The sequence below is a fragment of the Manacus candei genome, unplaced genomic scaffold (assembly GCF_025592945.1).
Source record: "Manacus candei isolate 608988 ecotype Guabito, Panama unplaced genomic scaffold, ASM2559294v1 h1tg000017l, whole genome shotgun sequence".
In the NCBI taxonomy this organism is placed as follows: domain Eukaryota; kingdom Metazoa; phylum Chordata; class Aves; order Passeriformes; family Pipridae; genus Manacus; species Manacus candei.
The window spans coordinates 15,037,632-15,054,887 of NW_026138065.1; the positions used below are offsets into that span (position 1 = coordinate 15,037,632).

At 40.0% G+C, this 17,256-nt stretch overlaps 1 protein-coding gene across 10 annotated transcripts in view; it reads right to left on the minus strand.

Moving 5' to 3' along the window:
* The window catches only part of TTC7A (tetratricopeptide repeat domain 7A), a 172,185-nt gene that overhangs the window by 134,710 nt on the left and 20,219 nt on the right, over window positions 1-17,256 (minus strand). For 6 of the 10 annotated variants that reach the window (XM_051782864.1, XM_051782866.1, XM_051782867.1 and 3 more), the window contains 5 exons: window positions 16,563-16,693; window positions 14,295-14,416; window positions 7,017-7,095; window positions 3,926-4,086; window positions 3,442-3,505 (listed from right to left, as the gene is read on the minus strand). In XM_051782864.1, the coding sequence (XP_051638824.1) occupies window positions 3,442-3,505; window positions 3,926-4,086; window positions 7,017-7,095; window positions 14,295-14,416; window positions 16,563-16,693 (557 nt within the window). Of the gene's footprint in view, window positions 1-3,441; window positions 3,506-3,925; window positions 4,087-6,805; window positions 6,868-7,016; window positions 7,096-14,294; window positions 14,417-16,562; window positions 16,694-17,256 lie in introns of all 10 variants that reach the window. The other 4 variants (XM_051782874.1, XM_051782873.1, XM_051782872.1 and 1 more) reach the window with 3 other exon arrangements.

Here is a 17,256-nt window from a genome sequence, read left to right on the forward strand (position 1 = left end):
TGTAATGCAGAGAAATCACACTGCAGCAGGTCATGATATGTCCTCAGTTCTCCTCACAAACAGTTATCACTGTTTTAGCTGGGTTAAATGCAGTAAGAAAGAGGACTAATGGTTTAAAAATAGACCAGTCCATTTTTTTCTAGTATGTGATATGAATGCATCATTCTACCACAGCCTGAGTTCGTAAAGGCTGTCACCAGCTGGCCTTCTCGGTCTGAAGGAGAGCATTTTCATCCTTTCCCAAACAGAGCCCATCCATACCATAACTTAGGCCATACAAAATGAATGATATGGTAGCAAGGAGGCCACAACTGCCCCTAAAAGACCACCCTAACTGTGGCAATCTTCAGGCTGCCTGATTTGTTTCACTAAATTCCTTCATGAGAACTCTGCAGCCAAAGACTGTGACTAAATAACAGCTGGCATAGAGGAGGAACATTTGCCAAGCTCAACAACCAGTATGATTTTCATTGTTTACTGAGACGCCTTGGTTTATGAAAAAGGCTCCCATTTTTAACAGGACACAAAGAATACAGGAGGCAACTCAGTAGAGTGCCAGGACAAAACAGGCTACAAGCTTTCACTGTAAGCGTTATTATATCCACAGAAGCATCTTCAAAGCAATGAAAGAAGCTACCATGTTATTTTGTCATCTGAAAACCTTTCACATACTTAGGCTCAGAGGCAGAGTGAGTGAAATACTTAAAGGAACGGTTAACTGTCCCTTTAGAATATATTCTCATTTCATCCCACTAGAACATGCAGCATGGCTCCCTTGCAATGCCAGGGGAAGGGATAAGAAGAAATCACAAGCCAGAACCCTGCACCACTAAGAGCCAGAGAAGGCTTGCTGAGAAATAGGGTCTGTCTCACAATAGCCACAAGGCAATTTCCCCCTTTCCCCATTACAGGAACAGTTCTACCTCCTCATAACAGCTTCTAGAGAGTCACACAGATCCTGGTAAAGTAGATGTCAGCCTCACCTTAGGAAGGCAAGTCAAACAGAAAAATAGAGTGAATTTCAGCAGCAAAAGTGTCCAAGGTATATACTACTTGAAAGAGCTACCATGTTTCCTTTTCATTAAATTTATGACATATTTGCTTTGAGGTTCTCTGATGATTTATGCTCCTCCCCAGAACAACTTTGCTCTGTGTCCCCTCCACAGGCTGGCAATTCTTCCATCCATCCCTCCCTTAATTTTTCCCCCTCAAAGTCATTTTGGAGTGGCAGAAGTCACAAACAGGCACGAGAAGCAGCTGTTTGGCTTTATGGTCCTGTAAAAGAGTTACAACAGCACGGCTGCTCTTTGTCTCTTTAAAAATCAGACAGGCAAAGTACCTTTCTGGTGAGTTTTGCTCTGACAGAACACAGTGTCAGAGAGGCTGGAGAGCTCCCAGCAAGCCAACTTAATTGCATACTTCTGTTTCATTTTAAGGGGCTCATAATTGTAAATACTGAGAGAACACCTAATCCAGCCAAAATCCACGAACACCAACTATGTTGCTTACTGGTCTACAGAAACATATCATTATCACTTGCCAGTGACACTCTTTCCAGGAAGGAAAGTATATTTTATTCAGTTGATAACATTATATTATTAGGGAGAGGCCGCAACTGGAAATCTGCTTCTTTATTAACTCATTCCATGAGCTCCACTAAGTTGTTTGTTTTTGTCGAAAAAATCACCATAACAAAAAACAAAAAAATAAAATTTCAAACAAACAACACATTTGTACATGAGAAAAATCACTAGCCTACAGCAATGCTGTTATGGAAAACATGTCTTATGTCATAAATTTTTTCCTTCTTCATACCATAATAGTAAAACTACAGGAAAATATGGATTGCAAACTTATGTAAGAATCAGATTGCTCCCTCTGTTCTTCACTTAGGAAGCACATTCCTGTGGTTCCTAAGTGTATTTCTATACACTGGTCTGAATTTTATTTAGAACAATAAACTCATGGCAAGGCTATTGCTAATGCAAGAGGAAGACTCTAATGTTCCATTTCCCCGAAATCAGAAAGACAGTTACATGGTTCCTGCAGTGCTCTACTACAGGATCTTTGATTAAGTGTTTCATATGCAGCAGATCAAAATGCCTTGCATCTACCTCCAGAGAGTTCCTATATACTGGAGACCACGATTAAGCACACACAAGCTGATTTTAACCTCGAAGTCAGCCCAGTAGTCTAGTTTCTATCAATAGCATTTTTTCACTGCTTTATCCATAACTTAGATAAAGGACCGGTTAGTTCACCATTTTACACACCAGTGGATAAAACAGGGATTTTAATAGAAGTGCCTATGATACAATACAAGCCCTCACTCCACTTGCAATTATGAAAAGCCCTTCTAACTGAAGAAAAGTCCTTGAAAACACAAAGCAGATGTACTGTAGAGGATTAATCTAGAAGGCATTAAAAAGCACACAGTAATACTCAGATGTACATGATACATGAAGTCAATATTTTGGGGTGGTTCTGCTTCTTCAATTTCTCCCCAAATTTTAAAAGCAAACAATATTAAATTGCCATGTCCTGAAGAAGTTGCAGCAACGGGGAAGGACTTGAGCCAGAAGACCCAGACAAAGAAAAACTGAAGGAAGCAAAACCCAAGAAGTTTCCACAGCACTCTTCAACTTGTCTGAAAGCTGTTTAAAAGCTTTTAAGAGGGTCACTGATGCTCCAAGGTTTTGAAATCTCACTTTGAATTACAAGTGACCACACTGTATTTAAAGCAAAATACACATTCCTCATATATTTTCAGAAAGCACTCCTTACACATTTTCTATGTTTGTGTCTTCTCAGAACATAAAAATTATCAAAGGTTACCATGTAGTTTTCCAAGCAGTTTGCCTGCTTTTAAATGGATTTTTTAAAGCCACCAATGTTATAAATAGAAGAATCTAATTATTTCAGTATAGTTTATCATGAATGTTTTTGCATGTGACAAAATTCCCTGTATCACCAGCATCAGAAACTGTCAAAGATCACTCAGGACTGAAACAGCTAAGGACTGCAGGTTAAGGCATGTAAGCACAGTACTGTATCCTGCAATGCCAGACAGTGGGTACCACCATCATTCCTGGCTTTTGGCAAGGCTCCCTTCCTCTCATTCTTGATCCATAAATCCACACAGATGTTTTGAATGGAAACATCTGTTTACTGACAATGTATCTGGATGTCAGAACCTGCATGCAGCTATGATGAATGCAGTCACTTCCTCTTCTAGACAATTCCCAAAACCCTTCTCTCATGTTCCACTTAATAAAAATGGTCTCACTAATAAAAGAATAGATAGCATTTTCCATTCAGCATCCAAACCTTTGCTTCTATTTATCCAGGGAAGACTGTAAACAAAACCAACTAGAAGACTTGACGTGGAAATGCCAGATATTACTTTCCACTATTAATATCACAAGCTTATTTTTGGCTTACCATAGATTCACTGATTAAGAGGAGAAGAAGAGCCTCTTCTACGTTGTCTTGAGGGCAGTACACACTGAAAGATAGAACACATTTTTCTGAGGAAGGTCAAGAGTTATCCTGTCAGCCTCTTTCTCATTTCACAGGAGAAGCAGTAACTTGAAACATCTCATGTATAATTCATTTGCCAGGCAATACTTTCTTTTGCAGGTTTACACAATTAAAATATATCTTAGATGAGCTATACTGAACCATAAATGGATTACTTTAATTTCACAGCAAAGACAGCTATTTGATTGGATTTTCTTCTTCCTGGGGAAAAAAAAATCCAACACTCAAAGTTCAAGTTTTATTTTTCCAGCAGACTTTTTGATGAGACGTTAAAAAACAAGAAGATACAAAACTACTACATGAATCAGTGACATAATTAGCAGTACCAACAAGTGTTCAAACCCCCTCCTCCTGACAATAAACTGAAATAAAAATGAGCGCTTACTTCTCTTCTGTGTACAGCTCAGGCCTCCGACAAAGAAGATTGCTAACATACGACTGATATTCCTTGTTCATGAACTCAGGAAGCGGATCAGATAAAGGGCTCCAGTAACAGTCTTCACTGAGGGAATGGAGAAGTACTTGGGCTAGCTGTTTAGCTGCAGTCTAGACATCAGTGAACAGCACAGAAAAAGACATCTATCAGAGAAGCCTTCTCCAACACAAAAGATTCACCCCTCCCCATGTTCCACCTTATGAAGGAGATGTACTAGCATGACAGTACCACTTTTCAGAAGACCAGAGAAGCTAAATCAGCTGCTAAAGTGTACAGAAGTGGCAGTGTCTTCCCTCCTCTGAAAAGGCCAGACTTCTGCATTTACATGGTCTAGTTGCAATGTTGTGGGAAAAAAGTATCAAGAAAGTCTGACAGCAAGGGATGCTTTGGTGAACAAAGACAACCTCCTGCCACATGGACTGCTGAGACAATCTCACTGAAGTCACTATATTAGAGTATGATGACACTACACTGCACTCTCAGGCTCAGAATTTTGTATGCAAGTCTCAGACCAGAGGTTACTTTTCTGTTAGGTTTAAAAAAATCAACATTTTATCTGTTAATACTGCTCTTCCTGTAGCCTTTTATAGGTTCATCTCAGTCCTGCTTCTCTTTCTGTTGCAGTAATGGAGGAAGGAACTCTATATTGAGACAGAGACATCATATGCACTTTTTTGACCATAAGTGGCCGAGGATCTTTAAATACTTGCTTTCCAATTCATACACACACTGGCAAACTGGGCCCAAGAGGGGGCAAATTTTGCAAAGTCAAGTTAAAACTATCTTTGGCATTTGTCCTTGTCTGTCACCCAACAAACCTCTGATTTTTTGCATTATAAATATATGAGCATACAAACAAGCTCAGAGATGTCAAAAGTTGTGGTATCTTCTGTGAATTCTAAGCAGAATACCCACTGTAAGCTGTAAAGTAAATACTGTACAAAACAGAGGCAGGCTGAAACTTCAGCCTTTCTGTCCTATTACTTGTAAATAGTATTTTGCAACTTCTCTGACTATCACATATGTATTTTATATGCAATTTACACTTTGAGATGTGTTAAAAGGCCACCAAGAGTCATTTTCTTTTAAATACCAGGACAGGTATGTTAGAAATCTACATCAGTAGGATCGAATAAATCACACTGAGGTTAAAGTTCCTGTTATCGGTTTCAGAAAAATAACTTCTTTTAATGCAAAGCTCTTGATTTTCATTCACCTTACCCACCACACATGAATTCACTGCACTAATCTAAAATGCAACCACATTAGTGTGCCCAGTTTCTTAACAGCATAAAGGGAGGTTTCACACATGTACCCAGCAAATGGCAGTGACCTGAATGTATGACCGTGTCTCAAAGAAATATTGTCACATACAACTCTCTGGAAACACCAAGACTTTCCATGCACTTCTACTGACAAGTTACAGAAAGCCCTCTGTTTCTAACTAAGCTTTTCTATGCTTTTTATAGCAAATAACTATGAGCAAAATGGCCTAGGGCCCTGCAACATTAGCCAGTATCATTTTATCATCTCAATGTGTAATTATTCAGCCAGTTTTACCCTGAGGAGTCAACTCTCCTATATTTTTTTCCTACAGTCTTAGGGGGGAAGGAAAATAATATGCCAGCAATAGAAAGATCTCTACTGGTTCACACAGAAATAGGAGTACAGTTTGTGCTAAGCCTTTCAAAAGGCAAGCACCAAATACTTCTAGTGTCTTTGATTTTAACATACAATACAGTAGCTGTGTAAATTAGCTTCACTCTTGTTTTGAATAAGACCAAACAAACCAGAACAGGCCAAGACTCTGATTTATGTTATTACTGCCTTTGGCTAAAAAAAGCATCATTATGCTTGAAGAACACTGTGATCCCACAAATTAGGGAAAAAAATAAATCGTGTGTTTCACTTTCATGCTTGAAAAACTTGTTTAATTAAGAACGTTCCTCCCTTTGCCCTTTTGACAGTTCTTTAAAAAGAAATAAGAAAATGAAAATGTAACTTGCAGTAAAATAGAAATCCCAGTAAAAACTATTGAATGAACACCCTCAGAGTTTCCCTTAGGGAAAAATCCCCCAGGGGTATTGTACAGCTTTCCCCGGTCGCACAGGGACAGGAGCAACTGAGTCACATTCTGTCATAATATAGGAGCAGATTAGACTCATTTCAGCAAAATGACAAAACAGGCAAGCATGAAAATACCCCTGAGCCCTGATCTCAGTTTGGAAAAGGATGCAACCATCTGAGTGGACTATTATTGAAGTCACCTCTTCTAATTCCCTGCACAAGCTTCCACGTGCATCTATATTCTCCAAAATGCTATGCAAACCTATGGCCCCCTCCTTTGCTGAACTTCTCTTGAAATTACATAAAACACAATGCTGAACAAAGCACAAGTTTAGTTGTAAGAATATCAGTGCTTTTAGGGCTGCAGAGTTCTTATTCACATTCTCAGTAAGACTGTTATTCTCTATGCTGTTGACCTTGTCACCTCCTGAGTAACTTCAGGGCAAGATGTCTTAAAGGGGAGACAGGGAAGAAGCCGTTACAGGTTTAAGAAGTTAAACAGGCACATAAATAACTCTCTCCATGATTTCTTTACCAGAGGCATTCAGAATAAAAGGATGCATGCAGAATGCCAACACCAAAACCAAATTAAAACTATTAAAATCACTCTGTACTATATTGAAGAGGGTTTTACAGAAGGACTTCAGTCTAACAAAGCCTCGCTTGCTGCAAAAGCCACAAGTAATTAATGTTTCCACATGCAAATCCAGAAAGGTGTGCATGCACACACTGAAACTGAGAAAGAAAACAAGACAACATCACCTGAGGACAGCACTGTAAAACTAAATACATCTCTATTTCTCTGGGGATCACTTGACACACCACTTCCAAAAATAAAAAAAAAAAAAAAAAGAGAGAGAGAAAAAAAGGCAGCAATCAATTGAGGGTAAACACTTTTTTGCAGCTGCAATGGTCAGTAGAGAGAATTCCTGCATACCAGACAGCCCCACCTTCCCATCTCCCAGCCCCTTACCATTTTGAAGGTCTGAGTAGCTTTTGTTTCCACAGTCCGTAGTATTTCTCGCAGACTCCTCATTCCTTTCACAATATTTCTATGGGGAAAGACAGAAAAAAAACCCCAAAGCATGAAAAACCCCCAAAACCAGCACATTGGAGACAAAATGCTTTTAGGATGTGCCAACGCTTGGCAATAAACTTGATGTTCAAACAACCCATGAAAGAATCACTAATACTGAGTGTGCAGTAGCGAGACAAGTCACTCTGAGGCACAGACAGGACAATGGCACAGAGCAAGGCAGCGACTGTAGCATGCCTACTCCAGATGGCTTTCTAAGAGAAGATCACATTCACATTTGATGAACAGAGGGGACATTTGGAAGCCTTTCATAGCTCATATTTATAAAGCAGATGCTGCTCCTTAAAAGCATCCACATCTCCTCTTCACACACACAGATTGTACTCGTTTGAATTATATTGAGCTTACGTGATGCTTTTAAATGACGATTTCTTTTAGGTGGTGCTTAAACGCCTTATGTCTGATGGTCCAGCCACATGACGAAAATACAGTGGTTTAAACAGTTTATTATAAGGCAGCTAAGTTGCAGTAACTGTCTGCAAGCACAGCTTAACCTGCAATAAGAGAGTTAGGCTAAAAAAAAAAAAATAATTAAAAAACCCCCAGAACACATTACTCTGCATACACCATGAGCGATTAAAGCTGACTGGTTGCCAAATGGTATCTTAATCATGTATCTGTGCACTCAGGAAGATGCAAGGAGGAAAGATTAAACACTGTACATGCTAGTTAACACACTGTCAGGCTATAAGCTGTTCAAGGCTAAGGACATGGCCCTACCACCACGGTAACTGCAAAATGGTTCAATGCACATTCATTGCAGGGTGGAAGTTACCCAAAGAAATACAGGCTATCAGAAAAGGAGCAATGTTGGACAAGAAAACAAAATAAGCAGTTGTACTGGTACATTAACTGCCACTTCAGCTTATCCAGGAGAATTTTCTGTGCAGAAGAAAGCTAAATTTCATTTAAAAAAAGCCATAACAATCTTTTCTGTCAAACTGATTAAATTTTGAAGGTAAGCAGTACAGACTGCATTTGTGCCTACTTTCATGTACTGCAAACCTTCCTGCACTCCAGAATCAGTGGCAAACATTTGATGAAAATAAAAGGTGATTATTTTGGGGGGCAGGGGGATAAAAAATGATCATGTTTACCATGAATCTTGCCTACACAAAATGCCACCCTAAAGCTTGTGGTCATCAAGTCACAGAATCCAAATGCATGTGGCCTTACTTCAATACTCATCTCAATTTTAAACTGAGGTAGTCTGTAGATTACCTAATTGTGGGCAAGGTACATACCAGTAAGAAAGTAAGGCAAGAGCAAAAACACCGGAGACTTGCCCCTATAGAGAAAGTCAGATGTTGTCTTTCTTTTTTTCCGTTCACTTTCTTCTAAGTAAAACTTTGAAATTATCAAGAGGAAAAAGCTCAAAGAAGTTTTTTTAAGTTGGACTTTAATACTTCAGCACGCTCCCCAATTACGGGTAGGGTCAAGATACCATGTGCTTTTTAGTAGGTCTAGAACAGAATATACCCACAAAGGTGCAGTTCTGGACATTAAACCGAGGAAAGCAATAAGTCATGTGGTGTTATTTATGCACGAGTAGTGACACCAAATCCAACGGAACTACTCACATGGTATTTACTATTAGACAAAATCAATAAATTCCCCCATATCAAAAAAATACACCTTCCCAACTGCTCTCCTTGGTTATTGAAAACTACCGGTATTTCCCCTGCATCCATGGGCTCCTTAAGAGGCTGGACAGAAGAGTTACGGTGTATAACAGTTTTACAACATTTTCAAAAATGCATATGTTCAAATTTCTTGTTAGCATAATGGTATTTGTCTTAATAAAGTGCATTAACTACTATGAGAAAGAAGATTAGTGATCACTTGCAAAGCCAATTAATTTCACATTTGGCACATACTAAAGAGATGAAAAACCTACAGAATGTGATAAAAAGAGACATTTTCATTCCCAGAGAACTAGACTGCCATTACAGTTCCAGTTTTTAGACAAGGTCACAAACCAAGTTAAGTTTCATGGCAGAAACACCTTGCTCTGGAGGGAAGGGAAGAAAAGGAAGGAATATCGACACATAGAAGTGAATGAAAGAACAAATAGCAAATTGCCAGGGTTGAAACCACGAAGCACACGACAAATGCCTAGGAATGTTTTCAACAAAAGCTAGGAGAGCAAAGTGGGCAGAACAGGAGGAGCACTCAGCACTCACCACCTCCTAGACAGATGCTCGTGTAGTCAGGTTCCATCAAAGAGCAACCACTCCATGCTCTGAGTTCCCAATTCCGAAACATGCAGAGCATCTGACAACAATATCAGTTCTACAGGACTGAGGATTTAGTGTGGCAGCTTCTATATTTTGAACTGTATTGAACATTATTGAGCCATGACAGGAGACAGAGCACATCTGCCAGCATTCTGCAAACATACCTCACTAGAGGAGTTTGTCTTTACATTTAACTGTTCCAAGCCAGGAGACCATCTGAGCATACATTTCATTTTGAGCAAATGAATTGCTCTACTTATAATAAGGAACTTACTGTCCCATTAATGGATGTCCTTTATATACTAGCTGTGCACTTGAAGAGAATTTTTTTAATTAGGGCCTGAAGAGGTTAACAAAAAGTATTTATTTGAACAGAAATACATGTACATAGATGAGTGAATGAGGATTCAAACACAAAACCTCTGGCAACTCCTGGTAAATCCATCTGATCTTATGTAGTTCAGAAACTAGAAAATCTTGAGCCTCTGCAGAACCTGGATAGAGGACTACCTGAAAATCTCAGGTACTGCTGCCTCAAGCCATGGCATTAGTGAACATCACATCAGGGAAATTAAATGAGCTAGAGGAGTCCATAGGCCCCTATTGTAATGCTAAGATGCCAGAAATAGAAATGAGGAAGAACAGGAAGGGAAAAGCACATGATCATTAAACTGCTTTGGTTTAGCCACAGAAGGGGCCAGAGCGCCATTTAGAAAAACCATGATGAAATGCAGTTTAGTATTCAATCACAGTTAATCTAATAAAGAACAACACAGACAATCATGGCCAAAACTGTGACAAAGAGCACCCTGAGAGTCCAGTCAGTCCACCCTGGCATGAAAATATGTTTTGTTTGTACATGTACCCTGTTAATACAGAGTAATTAAACTAACAGTTCATGAATCAATGCAGTCATACTGCATTTATGCCATATAGTTTGGCTAACACTATACACAACATTTTAAGATACAAGGAAATAAAGAAATACACTGTTTTCTATGCAAATTTCTGGGGAAGAATATTGACAATAAACCAGAGAGCACAGAGGTCTGCAAAGACAGTCTCCCAACAACACAGACACCAGAAGATCATGTTCTTATCCCCACTGATTTACTACTAAAACAATTAGCTGCTAACACATGGAACAGACCATCTTGAGAAGATTACATGGCAGTTTGCAGAGTCACCTCTCAAGGGTAAAGCTGTACCCAAAGCACAGAAACAGCAGCAACACCATTTCCTCTGCCCACCTCCTTTTGCATCTTTGCATCTCACCCAGGTTTCTAAAAAATCATACTCTTTCCTTAAACAGCTGTTCATGCATAGACACCAAACACACCTGAAGAGGTAAGCCTCAGATTCCTATGAATAAGACATAACCAGTAAGTACAACAAAGCACCTTAGTTTCCTAATGGCAGCCTGTCTAACAGAGAGGGGCGCTCAAAAAAAAAAACCCAGCCCAATACAAAACAAAAGCTTAGCACTTATCTAGATCCATCCAGCAGACAGTAAGACTCACTTCCAAATTACCAGCTGCAGTGTCCTGGATAAGGTGCTAGATTGAGATGACTAAAGAGGAGATAAATGTCAAGAAAGCCCACATAAATTCCTCAGAAGAGATGAATAGTCGAGCAGAGACTGTCCTACCTGTCTTTATACACTAGATACTACTGTGAAACTACACATACATGAAGTTACTCTGAAAAGTGTCCTTGCAACAGAAGCCCACAAAATTTCCAAAAGGGATCTAAGCACTCTAGAAAATTGACAGAAGGGAAGAGAAACAACTATGTAAGCTTTCCCTATTAGGTATTTTTGCCAGGGTTTTCCAAAGTAATTTAGGTCCTAACTTGAGAGATCATATGGAAACTCGAGCTCTAATAAATGCTTAATAATAATTTTTCAGAAATTCTTCTTCAAAAGTGTCCCATCCAGAGCTTCTAAAACCAACCACATCCTCTAGAAAGCTCTGACTTTGTCTTGCTTGTGGAACTCCATACATACTTCAGCTGCAATTACGATAGCAGTATACACATCCATTACTTCACATAGGTGAAGCATGCTTAAAAATACTGCAAGCATCTTGACCAAAGACCCCATAACAGCAAGAAGTGGTAATACCTGTTCAATACTCTGATAAAAAAAGCAGCAAGAACTTACCCTAATCTTCACATATGTGCATCAGAAAAAAAAACCAAGCAACCAAATAACCAAAAACCAAAACCTAGTGGATATGCTAACATGGAAGACAACTGGCTGCCTCCTACAGTATGACATCCTATATTCTGCATCTACAGTATCAACACTGCTCACTGGAGGAATAAAAGAAAGCTTTTTTTGGGTTGTAGCAAGGCAAACAACTGCAGGAAATGTGTCTTCAGCAACACAATGTTTTTAAGTTAACACCTTATTAAAAGCATCTGGGACTTGTACAGCTGCAAGACTTTTTGGTCCTTACAGCTGGCAGCTCAACACCTGAAGGGCAGACCAGACCTTTCTTTCATCCTAGTGGCTTCTTTCCACTGCACACTGCAAGAGAAAAGGGCATCCCTGACCATGCTCCGAGAAGATAATGTCTGTTCCTGCCAGCAGGAACAAAAGCATTACACCACCATTTATATCCCTCAGCTCTTCTACTTGCTGAGACAAGAATAAAGCACTCACCATTCCTTTTGTACACATGTGCCACTGGGGAAGGACATCCCACCTGATAGGACCTACCCCCCAACAGCTTGAGCAGTCATCATCCAAGGCTTATTTCCTACCAGAACATGTTGGAAGCAATAAGGAGGACAAAAGCATTTCTTTGAGCTATTCAACATCAGTTAGAGAAATTTATTATACTCATGAAGCATCCTTAAAAGCTTCTTCCTACTTCCATCCTCTTTTCTTAATATATCCCAGTGCTGCTTATGCCCTCTCGTGGCAGAAACTACACATCAGTATCAGCTGTGGTGGCAAAGACAAGTTGTGGTGTCCCACCGGGCTTTTTATCCCACCGAATCTTCCATCCCTGGCTGGGGCTTCTCACTTGCACTGCAGGAGGCGATGAACATGTGGCATTCCATTCCCATCCCAGCCACAGAAGCTCCATTGCGCTGACTGGGATGCTCTTTCATCAGGAGACAGCTACAGAGAACATTTTGCTGCTATTGCAGCAACTCAATTTATAATCAAAGCCCTGCATAATTCACATCTGTATTTTGCTTCAAATTGTTTTCCTGTAGGGTTTTTTGAGGGTTGTTTTTGTTCAGGGTTTTCCTGAGGGGGAATTTGTTGGGTTTTTTTAAGGCTATCGTTAAAATAACAGGGGAATGGAGCAAGTGGGGCCCACAGTAGTAGCTAAAACATCCCACTAGATATATTGAACTCATCACTGATGAAGACTGAATTTAAAATGTACTGATTAAAATGAACATGAGTGAGTTTGATATTCAAAAGGTGCCTAGAGGACATCAGTGCCATATGTTCTAAATGAGATTTTATTTTATTACATAGTTAATGAGCTTAATGGCAAGACCTGAGCTTTTTGTCTGCCATGAGAACAACAGAAGGTTAGGAAAGCACATGCTGTGCCACAGCTGGTCAAGCCCCAGCTCACCTGGGAAAACCACATACCTATCCCCTGCTGTCAAGCTGATACTGAGACTATGCTTTATAAGTCCGTATTTTCCTTATGCGTAAACTTATACTTGCCTAACTAAAGGGGTCACTTCACAACATAGAGCTTCAGGTTTTTGCCAGCCAGCCTCCAGGTTAAACAAGGTTTACCTGAAGGCACCTCTCATGGATAGCTTAAGGGTACAGCTTCACTGTATGTGCAGGCTTTTAATGAAAGAATGAGAAACAGTGGTTATTCACAGTTGTATTTAAAGTAATTCCTGGAGGATAAAAAAGTAGTAAAAAATCCCTAAACAAGAAGCAACCCTCCTCCAACAGAATCAAAAATGGTACCAATTTTCTACAGAAGAATTTAAATTGATTTTTGCTGGGATTTTTTTTCCTTGTTCTCAATCTTTCTATCTTTTCTCATTTTTTGCTTTCTTCTCCATTTTACTCAGCAGGTAAAAAAAGCCAAAATTAAATACTTGCAAAGATAGTTTGCCATAAGAAATTCAGTATCTGATTCCTTAAGAATAAATGGGATATTATGGTGCAAGAACAGGACTAGGAAAGGATGGACTCTCACAACGACACAGATAGAAGAGACACTCTCCCACATGACAATTTCTCCATCAGATAGCCAGAGCTGATTATGTTTTGAATGCATGGCCCGGTTTAGGGAACAGCATACCCTCAACTGATGGCCTTTGGAAGTGGCAATTTACTATGTCTTTTCTGCTGTTCTTGAGAAGGTTTTCCACAGGTGAAATTCATTGTAGGCTTGCAGATACCAACTCCTCTCGCCCTTCTGAAGTTCACTGGAAGATGTATTTCAGATGCATAATAAATACCACAGAGCAACACTGTTCCTGCACGTATTCTCCACAGTAAAACCATACAGATTTGGGGTATTGATTGGGTCATTTAAGAACTTAAACAACCACACAAATAAATTAAAGAAACTACCTGTAATACTTCACTGAACTCTAAATCAGGCCCTGTGGCTGCACATTTTAAGAGCACACAGCCCTGTAAATTCCACTCTCTCTTTACGGTCTAACTCCCCTCATCTCCACAGGGAGCAAAGCTGAGGCAAGACAAGAAAATTGTTCTACTCCACCCTACCTGTGGATCTGGAGAAAAGAGGCTTAGGACTCTCAAGGGAGGAGAACAGGGAAGGATGCTGAGGGAGCTTCAGGTGAGTCAGCAGCAAAAAAGTCATAACAGAATATATATAAAAAAAATAAGCCTACATCTGTTCTGAGACAAAACGTGCAGTATTATCTATTTTTATTAACATCTGCATCCACCTACCCCTTCTTTAAATGAGTCACGTAGGCACTCTGTAGAGCTGCTTCCAGAAAGTAGGAAAGTTCAAACTCGGAGTAAGTCATGTTGCTGCCCTTCATACTTCTTGAATGTGTGTTGTTTAAGGTCTGTGAGGGGAGGAAGGAAACATCTGGGATTACAGACAACTGTTTGAACTAGTCAGGTCCTCATGAGCCAGTAACATCTACAGCAATAAAACATTAGCTTCTGCCATCAGATTCCTTTCAGATTACTTGAAAACTTTCCTCCATTAAATATTCAAAAACCTTTCAAAGTCAATTTTAAAATAAACTACACAATTACTTCCATGATACATTCTTCATGCGATAAGAGTTTTGAAACACCATCACTTATTACTTTCCAACCTTTAATAAAGTAAGTACAAAGCCACACATTAACACCAACAGCTTCAGAAGTACTACTCAAACTACAGAGATTGAGCATCTTGCCCAGAAATATTAACGCAATGTTTGAGTAGGTATATCTAGTTTTATGTAACATAAATATTTGTAAAGAGTTAGTAAGCCATCAGGAGTACTGATGGAAGAATCTTACCCTTTCCTGTTTCTCCTATCAAATCCTTCTTGCTTTTGCTTCCTTACTAGTAAAAATCACCTTTCATTGCTTGAAGTTGCCCTGTGTGAACTCTCCAAAGCAGGGTTTTACATCTAGGACTAGAGAAGGACTATGAACTTTTACATCTATCAGTAGTCCTGCACCCTTGTCTCCATGTCTAGAAGACAATCACACGAAAGGAGATTGAAGCGACGTTGGGGTTGGTCTCCTCCCAGGTAACAAGTCACAGGATAAGAGGAAATGGCCTCGAGTTGTGCCAGAGGAGGTTTAGACTGGATATTAGGATAAATTTCTTCATTGAAAGGGTGGTTAGACATCGGAACAGGCTTTCCAGGGAACTGGTAGAATCACCACCCCTGGATGTGTTCAAAAGGCATATAGTCATGACACCTAGGGACATGGTTTAGAGGTGAACCATGGCAGTGTTAGGTTAATCACAAACCTTGGTAATCTCAGAGGTCTTTTCCAACCTTACTGATTCTATGACTCTAAGTGAATGAATTACAGTTCAAATGGTATCACTTCTTTGCAGAACCAAGCTGTCAGTAAAAAAATTTAGCGTCCCATACTGGCAAGAACTCATCCTTCCAACAATGGAAGGACATTACTTAATCTGAAATAAAAAAGCTATTCATTTTTTTCCTGCAAAGAAACAAGACTAGACAATTTGATAGCTGGCTTTTAAAATGAATTTTTATACATGCAGTAAGCTCATTTTTTTCTTGTTTCAATGCAGTTAAAAACAAAACCTGAAAAAGAAACACACCTTTGCTACTGAGAAGAGCAGAAATATCTGGTCAGAAGGCCAAAGGCCTTTAAGTTAGAGAACAGATAACATGCATTGCTCTCAATACAGCTGATGTCAAGCATGACATGTGGCAAAGGAACGGCATGGAAGCATATGATATGTCCTGTAAAATCAGCTTGGCAAAGCTGCAGATTCAGAGACCTCTAAGCACGTACCCGGCAAATCAGCGGCTCATGTTACCTGCATGGCTCAGTGGAGGGTTCACAGTACTCATCTTGCTCAGCACCCCAGCCAACCACTGACTAAGCAGTTACTTGCTACTAATCATAGAATCATAGAATGGCTTGGGATGGAGGGGACCTTAAAGATCACCTAACTCCAACCCCCCTGCCACGGGCAGTGACACCTTCCACTAAATCAGGTTGATCAGAGGCCCAACCAGCCTAGCCTTGAACACTTCCAGGGATGGAGGATGTAGGTTCTAAATGATCTAGATTCCTCCTGGTTCACTTGAAGAAGGTGAAGCACCAGCAATTAAACTGCTATGGCTGATCCAAAAAAGGTTTCTTTCAGCTTGTTAGGGATCTCTATATCCACTACTGTATATCATTTATACAGCAGGTAAATGATACACACTGATGCCAGCACTTGCCGTGCAAGTTTGCAGTCCTTCCTTAGTACAAGCTAAACTTGAGATACAGCCTGAGCATATCTGAAGCATTTGGTGTTTTACCACAGGTAAGCCAGCTAAACTGCTGTTCTGCAGCTGATTTTACCAAGACATCTCACTCCTTCCAGCTTGTTCTCATACTGTCTATGATCACTGTCTACCACATGACATTTCCCCATTATTTTTCCATTTTTGCTGTCAAACCCCTGAAAATTCCACCCAGGCCACCAGGCAACACCCTAAGCACATTTCTTCTTACCTTCTCAAGCTCCTGCAAGTACACCTGGGCAATGACACACGCTCTCTCAAAACAAGCCATGACTTCCTCCTCCCTTTCACACAGTCGAGCACGTGAGGCAATTGAGTTGGTTGAGCGCTCCAGTGACATACCTGCAAAATGTCAACACCTTCTTTAACTGAAGCCAACCAACAGCAGTATGGCCATATTATTCTTAATTTACCAGCTGACAGGAAAGTTTTTCTGTATGTGGTTTCCCTCTCATTCTGATGACTTTCAGGACAACACCCCCAAGGAAAATACAATTCCTACACATGCAGGGCATCTTTGTCATGCTGTTCGAATACACAGTGTCACTGCACACTCCTACGGTGCCTTTCAAACACTTTATGAAGAGAGGACATACAGTCCCTCTGGTAGGAATAAGCAAAGAGAGAAACTAAGGCCTATATTTCCAAAGACAGCTACAGATTTTGGGTGCTTCTATTCAGTGAAACCCTGGCACTGAATCTGATAATTTCTAGGCATCTGCTACTTCAAGTGAAGCTTTCAATAAGGAGCAGTTTTGAGAGGGAGGGGGGAAAAAACAACAAAAAACCAACTGGAAAATGATACTGAAACAAAGCTGGAAAATCTGAGGCCTCTCTTGGAAAATCTGAGCACACGCAATCTGCTCATGGACACACAGCAAGCTCTTGGCAAGGCACAAGAGACT